Source organism: Fukomys damarensis, unplaced genomic scaffold (assembly GCF_012274545.1).
Source record: "Fukomys damarensis isolate Sample0158 unplaced genomic scaffold, DMR_v1.0_HiC HiC_scaffold_14, whole genome shotgun sequence".
Classification (NCBI taxonomy): domain Eukaryota; kingdom Metazoa; phylum Chordata; class Mammalia; order Rodentia; family Bathyergidae; genus Fukomys; species Fukomys damarensis.
In genome coordinates, this window is record NW_022900926.1 from 83,699,216 (window position 1) to 83,708,096 (window position 8,881).

An 8,881-nucleotide genomic window follows, 5' to 3' on the forward strand; every position below is an offset into this window, starting at 1 on the left:
TTCTACTTTTACTTCCACATTCTAAAAACATAAACAGTAATTTTTCTCTCCAAAATACAAAAATTGCAACTATACAAAATGGTATTTAAGTTGGTTTGTTAAGTGGTAAGCAATCAATCAATAAAGAACTTATTAAATCAATTCAATGTATCAGAACTTACTAAATATTTCAATATTATCAGTGAGGGTTATATAACTATTTCTTCACAAATATTCAAAATGTAAGTACTAGGAATACCTTCAAAAGCACTGAACAAATTCATAGCATTAAAATTTGAGAAATCGAAATTTACCTGTTGTAGATCAACAATGTTAACTCGACCTTTAAAGAAAAAACATTATTTTAAATTACGTGTAAGTAAAACTAGCCAAGCAGTGTTAAATGCTAATAAATATGCTCTGACCAGTCCAAATCCTTCTACAAAAGACAAAGAGGCATGATCATCAATGTCTTCATTATAAACCATTTGCTAAGTTTCTGTGGTTGAAGCTATAAGCACTAATTTATTTTCCAATTTTTTTAAATTACATAAAGTTGACATCACAACTCTCAATTTATCTATTGTAACCAAAGAGACTTTGATAGCTAAATTAAAATGAAATTTTTTTCAACTTATTTGAAACTAAAAGGCAGGTTTTTTATAGCAAAAGAAAATCTGTTAAGTGTTCCAAATTATAGCTTGTTACTGGAAGTTTGCAGGAAAATAAAAATAAACACCAAGGTTATACTCCAAAACATGTAGTAAAGAGTTGCTTCTATTTTAATCAGACTATTCAATTTACTCAATTCAAATTTTTAAAAGGCAAAGGAAAGCAATCTATAATCTAATAATCTTTTTTCCTCCCCCATAATTACCACCTGATAATTGGCAGCTAAGTACCCTCCCTTGGGTTATGTAATAAATTAATGAATTGTAAAAAGAAAGTTAACTCACATACAGTATGTATAATACAAACTAATAAAAATATTATTTTGTTAAGTGATAATACTCGAGCATGAACCTACTAAAAATACTAAGGCTGATTACCAAGTTTACAATTGAGAAATGGGATATAGTTCAGTGGTAGAATGTGCTTAGCATTTGAGAAGCCTTGGATTTTTCTTTCCCCAGGAATTAGGAAGGACAAAATTGAGAAAGGTGTTCTGTAATCTCTAAAGAAAACATTTACTTAGTTATGATTTTTAAGTAGGTGTTTTTTTTTTTTTTTGGCCTCCCCCAAATCCAGGATTGGGGAGCTACTGAGAAATTACTTACCACCTCGGACATGTAGCTCATCTCTCATTTCCTTACTAATCTGGGCTGGAGTAATATATTCCTTTCCATCAAGTGTGTGAACTACTTCTAGCTGTTTCTGAGCAATCAGCTTATTCACAATTTCAATACAGTTCCGCTCTGACAACCTGAAGGAAAAAAAAAAGTTTTAGAAAATTTTTGATAAATTGATATTAAATAAAATGCAAAGCATATGAGCTCAGGCTTTCAAAAGTTTGAGTAAAGAGTCACTGCTTTTATATTACAAAATCTATACCTTTCATTATACAATACTGATTCAGTAAATAACAATAAAATCTCGAGAGTAAGCACTTAAATAATTTACTTAACTGATATCCATCATTCTAGAAATGGCAAATTTGCTTTCTTCTGGGCCTGCTTTGAATCTTCAAGTATGAATAGAAAACTGAGGATATGTAATTTAGGGAGAACGCTCGTCCTAGTTTCACTTCATTTTTTGGCTTAAATTTTTCTTATGAAAGTGCATACTGGCCTCACTCATTGAGTCTGCAGGTAGATTTGGCCTAGTAAAAACATAACTGCTACTGGATAGCCACACATCGTGGCCCCGTTTGTTTTTAACCTCTCAGTGTTAGCACAGTATCAAAGAGGTTACTGTCTTTGGGTCCTGAAGGAATAAAATCCCAGGTGAAGAGAATGGATCAAAAGGATTCTGTTCTCTATGCACAACGGAGAACAATGTTAGGATGTTTCAGATACATCCCTCGAAGGTTCCTACGTTTGTAGAAAATGACAGTGGCCCGGAGTCCCTAATATGACAGATGGCCTCATGGGTCTGGCCTATATTTGTTATAAAAAAAAAAAACGTAGAAAAAAATTAAAGAATGAATGTGCTCTTTGCAAAGTACTATATTTGGAGTCCGTCTCTCCTTTCATACTATTTAGATCACAAGTGCAGCAAACAATAATGCCACGAGGACGTGGCGGAGGGTGGGTGAGCAGGATCACAGGGACACTCAACAGCCGGGTCACCAGCCTGGGCTATCGCTGGGCGGGGCGCCAACCCCGGGCTAGAGCGGGGCCGGGCGCTGGGGCGTCTTAGCTAGCGGGTTTCCCGGCCGAGACTTGGACTCGGAACTGTGGTCCAGGCTCGGGCGAAGGGAAGAGAACCTGGCCAAGGTAAGGAAGGTCCGGGGTCCAAGACCAGGGATCTAAAGTCTCAGTTCCAGACAAGTCCACCCTGGGCCTAATTTGGATTCCACAATGGAGAGAAAGGGTCCAGCACCTCTGCGTGGCCTCGGCAAACTGCGCCCGTTGGAAGTCGGCTGCCAACCGCCTAATCTCTTCCCAGGCGTCCGCCATCACGACCTGACTAGCCGAGACTCAGGAGCTGCAGACACGTCAGCCCAAAGAGCACAGTCGAAGAGGCGGCGAGACGGAACGGGCCGCGCGCAGGGCCAAGACTCTCCGCCTCTGACGCAATACCAAACGCGCACGCCCCGCGCGGGAGGGAGCTAAGCGACGAGCTCGGCCCCGCCCACCCTCCGCGGGCGCCCTTTACCCTGCTTGGATGGTGGGGTTGGGGAGACCCTAGGGAGGGTGTGGAATGATACCCAGCCGATGAGGAGAAAGACCGCTTCATAAAGTGTTGTTAGAGATATTTGCATTTTCCTGCTGATTTTGTGGAGTGATAATTAGCTACTTTTTTCTTCGTTTCTTTGTTTTTGGGGGGTGGGATGGAGACGTGCTCATTCCTATAATCTGCATACCCTCCTCTTTCTCTGGCTGTTAACTTTGTCCAGTGCACTTTGTTTAGGGAATTGCTTTGATTTTAACTGGCCTAAAGCGAAATACCCACAACTGAAGGTAATCGCTGTTTATTTTGACTCACACAAAAGGAATAAATTTGGATATCATGAATGCTTTCATGTATCTTTGTTATTTCTCTTATGGGGAAGATTAGCTTCATCAAATAATGAAATCTAAACATAAAGTAATTTGTTGTAGGTTACTACAATACCCAGTGATCCACACGTTAGGATGAGTAGAGTTGATATGTATTCTGGAGTACCTGTGTCTTGCTGTTTTACTTTTATATCCCACTCTTCAAAAAAATACATTATTCCTTTTCATCAGAAGCTCTTTTGGTAAAAGGGGAGTTATTTCAGTTCCTTTCCCATCTATTATTTTGACTAATCACACCCAGGGCCATGAATGTACTTATTCTGTTTTTCAGCTTTATTTTAACTTGCTCCGAGTTCTGTCATAAAAACTGTTATTGAGCACGATAGCAAATCGTGATGCTTCCTGGCAATCTGATGATGGACCAACAGGTGGAATCCTGGAAGTCAACGAGGTAATTTGGAAGCTGGTGGTCTGGGTCCAACAGTATCAGGCTGTAGAACAAGCAGAAATATTTATTCCTAAACAAATAATAAATGATTAATCATAGAGTACACTGCTGGATAAGGAGGACATGACACTGTCATAACAAACCACAAATCCAATGCAGTGGATTTAAAGAATAAGTACTTAAAATGAAGTATAAAAATTCGAAGAATATTGTGGTGCGTGCCTGTAATCCTGGCTTCTGGAAAACTGGGGCAAGAAGTAGCAAGTTTGAGCCCGGCCTGAGCAAATTAGCTACTTAGCAAGAGCCTGTCTCAACAGAGCTGTGTGTACTGATGAGGGGAGGTGAGGGTTGCTCAGTGTGAAAGCTTGGGTTCAATCCACAGTACAGAAAAACGCAAGCAGGCAAACAGAAAAAAATAATGATGGAAGGATCCTATATTATGTGATCACTTGGCACCTGAATATTTGCTTACCATTTGAAATATTCATAGCCAGCTTGGAGTCTACTTCCTGTTAACATCTGCTGTTGCTGCCACCGCCACATGACACATATGGAATAGTTTGTAGGTAAAAGACACCTTAGCCCTTACAGGAATCCATGCATTTTCTTCAGTGCCTGTCTGCTACATTAGTGCCCATTCTTTCCTTTCTTACAACATGTTATCCCAGCTTAAATAAAACTTTAAATGAAACCCATGGACAATATTCTATATGTTGTGTCCCAACAATTCTTTAAGAATTCTCTAATAGCAAATAAAACTGTAGTAATTTTATTTATCTGTTGTATCCAGTAGTCTCTGAGCTTCTCATTATTTAGCATGGCAATCTATATTATAGTATTGGTGTATTCTATATATGTTTGTTATAAGGATAAGTCAGTTTTGGTGCTACGTTATATTATGGTACAGTAATAGTAATATGTTAATGTTATCAGCTATGATTCTTCTTTTAAAAATAGAAGAATTTAAAATTTATTCCTTCAGTTGTACTAGGTACACTTTAAATGCTCAGTGGTCACATGTGGCTTGCGGCTTTGTATGGAACAGTACAGACAAACATTTTCATCTCAGCAATTTTTATTGTACAGCTGTGGCCTAGACCTTTTATAATGATGCACATTTGTTCAGACCCTGAGATCATACATGTAAAAAAACTATGTCTACTTAGCAATCACGTATTCTAACTGCACTGTCAGTGATTTTTAAATGGGGAAGAAACTTTTGAGTGGGGGATATTTCATTTTTAGCCAATATCTGGTCAAATTTAGAGAAACTTTAAGCAATATGGAGTATGAATAGAATAATGATAAGAAACCCAAGTGGCTATTTGATAGGAAATGGGAGAATTCTTTAAAGAATGAGCTTTGTATATACTTAGGGAATAAAGTTTTCACTATAAAATTTTCTAATAGCTGTGTGTTTCTATAACTTCAGGTGAATTTTGAAATATAGGTAATGTGCAAAGGACTGATAGGATCTTCAGCTCCACTATGTACTGATTTGTGGCATTCCCAGAATCATTTTTTTTTACTTTGCCTTTTAATTGATATATAAAAACAAAAATCAAACACAGTAATTGGCATCACGTGACATATGAATACACATTTGCACATTATGTAACGTTTAAACTATGTTAAATAGGTCTCCTCAACCACCTGTCATTTCTTCGTGGTGAAAGCATTTGATATCCTTTCTTTTGGTTTTTGAGATACAGACAGTGTTAGTTGTATCACTGACATTTTTGGGGTTAAGAATTATCTTAATCTCCTACCATCAAAATTGGTATTAAAAACCTATATATAGAAAGCACTAGTCCCTTATAAACTCCTATGAATTGTGAATAGAAGGAAAGAAAAAAGATTATTGAAAAAGATGAAAATTATTGGAAAAGCAAGAAAGTAAAAATAAATAGCTAACAATACCCCTTCAGAGCAAGAGGAATGAAAATAAATGCTTTGACAATTGATTATTTCAGCAAAGGTGTTGTAATTATTTTTTCTGGCACTGTGGATTGAACCCAGAGGTACTCTGTTTATCTGTCTGTCTATCCATCTATCTATCTGTCTGTCTATCTATCTATCTATCTATTATCACTCAAAGAGGAACATGGGACAAACAGAAGGAATAGTTGATTTATGCTATTATATATAGAGGCTGAGAACTCCCATGAATTGTAAATTGGAAAACTGTGGAAGTCAGTGCTATAGTTTGGTCCATGTTTCACATGCTTGGGAACCGGGAGAACTAATGTCTGAATGAGTGTGAAGTTAATGTCCCAGTTCCAGCAGAAAATCAATTTACTCTTCCTCCATAATTTTGTTCCACTCAGGCCCCAATGGATTGGACAATGCCTATCTGGCTTGGTGATGGCCCGCCCACCTGAATACTCATTTATTCTAGAAATGCCCTCACAGACTCCTCCGTGGCATCTTTGCCACAGTCAAACTGACGCATATAATTAATCATCACAAAAGGAATATCTTACGAGTAAATAGGAATAACTGGAATAAGAATAAAGATAGGTGATTAAGCATTAAGTTGGAAGAAGACATGAAAAGGGTTTATGATAATGGAGAAGGGAGAGCAAGACCCTCAGGGTCATAGAATCAGAATATCAGGCCAATGAAGAGTCTTTAAAACATCCATACTAATGGCCTACTGCCACAAGAATAATTGTTCTACAAAATTGCTGGTAGATAGTTTTTGCTTGAACTCTTAAAGTGATGAAGTATTCTTTTCTTTGCAAGATAGCATAGTGCATTTTTGGCCAGATCTGTTAGAAATCCCTTCTTTGCCCAGCAAGATCTGTTTCTCTGCAGTTTCTATATGCTTTCCTTGGACAAGACAGAGAATGACTGAGATATATCTTTCCTATGACAGCTATTCAAATATTTGAAACAAGCCTCTCTTGTTTTCTTTTCAAAAGTTAAAAAAAAAAAAACACCAAAACCCCAGATGCTCTACTTATATCCTGACAAAATCCCATGTCTCAATTTGCTGAACCCTGGCAGGATAGAACAATTGAACAACTGGTTTGCCAATGTCAATTTCAGAAGGTGATGTCCAAATGGAATTTAGTATTTTACACATATTTTGACTTGAACAAATTACAGTGAAATCAATTTTGCTGATATTTTACCTCTGTTAATTGGATTCTTGGCTTAAATAGAGCTAGTAATGAATTGTAATTGTTTGGTATTTATCTAAATTGCTATCAAACCAGGTTTAGTCTTTTCTTTATCTGAACAAATTAGTTTTATTCACTAAATTTCACTGTTGGTTTTGATTGATTCATTCTTTCAATAAATGGTTTGCATTTATTTATTTATCTTTTTTAGTACATTTGCAGTATAATGACTACCTCCATCATGGAAAGTTGGTGGTACATATACTTTGTTTTTTTTGTTTTACTTTGTTTGTTTTGGTATTAGCAATCAAACTTGGGACCTTGCGCTTGTAAGGCTGGTGGCAGAACCACTGAGCTAAATCCCTGGCCCCAATATGTATACTTTGCCACAAACAAAAATACCTTTTCAAGTTTTGTATGGCAGTCTTTGTGTTATGCCGTGGGGACACCATGGAGAAAAAGCTGTTCAATCCAGTTCAGATCATTTAAAAAATTATATCTTGCATTCTACATTATGTCTACCATCACCTGTCATTACAAATTGGGAAATATAGCTATGTCTTTATTCAAGTGAATATCAAGATTGATTAAGAGAAAATCAGGGTCCTATTCCTGTCATAAGCATGTGACTTTGATTTACAGGGACCCTCGACTTAAAGTTTTTGGAGCTACAAAACATCTTAACATCTAGCAGTCTTTTATTTATTGTACAGGAGACAATCAATACATTTTTGCATATTATTGTCTTGAGCTATATTTCATGGAAGAAGAAGAAGATAAAGAGGAAGAGGAAGAGGAAGAGGAAGAAAGAGGGAGAAGATAAGAATGCCATTTTATTATCACACTCAAATTTGCAGAATTCAAATTTATCAGTCTTCCAAGCAGTAAGTTTTTCAGGAATCGATTTAAAGGAACTCAGATTTGTTCCTAATAATCACCATTTTCTTAATCTAAATCCTAAAGAACCATCCTTTTAACAATTTGTTTTAGTACATTTTTTGCTCTCATGTTTTTATTTTTCTTCTGACTACTAAATGAAATTTAAAAGTCTCTTTCTATTTTTTTCAGGTTTCATTGAAGAGTGAGGAGCGAGATTTTTTGTCATCTGTAAGCTTTCTTAGGAAAGCAAGGACTACCATCACTTTAGGCTCACGTCATTTTATCATTTTGAATATGGTCTTTGTAGTCTGGCTTATGGTGTTAAATGCATGCAAATACTTTCTAAACTATAAAATTATTTCTCTCTGTTTACATGCCAGTTGTTCCTCACTAGTGTTATTTGTATCTATGTTGTCAGAATTTCATTTTAAAGCCATATCCTTGTGAATATTGTGCTGTACATATATTTTTTTCCCCAAAGCACAAAGTATTCTTTTGTTTCCAAGGGAACAAACTCTATATTAGTCTTTCCTGGTTTTGTTGTTGTTGTTGTTGTTGTTGTTGTTGTTGTTCCTCAAATTTCTTCACTATGCTGTACTTAGAGTCAGACTCATTAGCTCCAGGCATAACTTGCGGTTTGGTTTATATTTCTCCTCAGTATAACTCTCAGGCAAAATGACAAAAAGGCCCATCAACAAAGGAACATGTTAGTATTTTTGTCAGTGGTTGGGTTCTATTCTCGGATAAGCTAAAATTATTTTATTTCATCAACAAAATGTGATTTAAAGAAACATTGCCAGCTTGTACCACTGCTATGGCAATATTGTGTCACTATGGAGCTGATAGTCATAGGAACAGTTTCTGAGGAAATAAATAGTGTCTATGCCTCCTGCCATGCAAAGAAAAACCCAGACTGGCTCAAACCTGTAGGATCAACTTGTATCCTCCTTTTCTCCTTTGCTCTTTCTCTTCTCTACATTTCCTCCTCTTCTTTCTCCTTAACTTCCTCACCACCTTCATCTTCTCTTTTTCTCCATTAATCTGTTATCAACTACACTAATAAGATGATATATTAAAGGAACTGAGCACTTGTAGCAGATGCCATGCTACAGCAGTAGTAGTGTAACATCTGGGAGCTGTTAAGAGCCACGGTTGGTGTTCTTAAAATTCATCATCCTAGATTCCATTCTAAGAAGATTGTTTCTGAAAGAAAGTTCCGATCAAGTTGCTGAAAATGACATCAAGAATACCTGTCATCTAAATTCAGTAGGTAAAATTGTCTTTAGATA

At 36.5% G+C, this 8,881-nt stretch overlaps 1 protein-coding gene and 1 long non-coding RNA gene across 2 annotated transcripts in view; one reads left to right on the forward strand and one right to left on the reverse strand.

Annotated features, from left to right (window-relative positions):
- The window catches only part of Ufl1 (UFM1 specific ligase 1), a 24,168-nt gene extending 21,487 nt beyond the window's left edge, over positions 1–2,681 (reverse strand). The window contains exons 1-3 of the mRNA XM_010603648.3: positions 2,521–2,681; positions 1,257–1,402; positions 294–322 (exon numbers count right to left, since the gene is read on the reverse strand). Coding sequence (XP_010601950.1) covers positions 294–322; positions 1,257–1,402; positions 2,521–2,597 — 252 coding nt within the window. The 5' untranslated portion in view covers positions 2,598–2,681. The remainder of the gene's footprint in view (positions 1–293; positions 323–1,256; positions 1,403–2,520) is intronic.
- LOC104847983 lies at positions 2,681–7,848 on the forward strand. Its single transcript, XR_004517176.1, has 4 exons — positions 2,681–3,101; positions 3,472–3,591; positions 7,427–7,597; positions 7,782–7,848. It is a non-coding gene; the product is annotated as an uncharacterized LOC104847983 (long non-coding RNA).
- Positions 7,849–8,881: the final 1,033 nt, after the last annotated feature.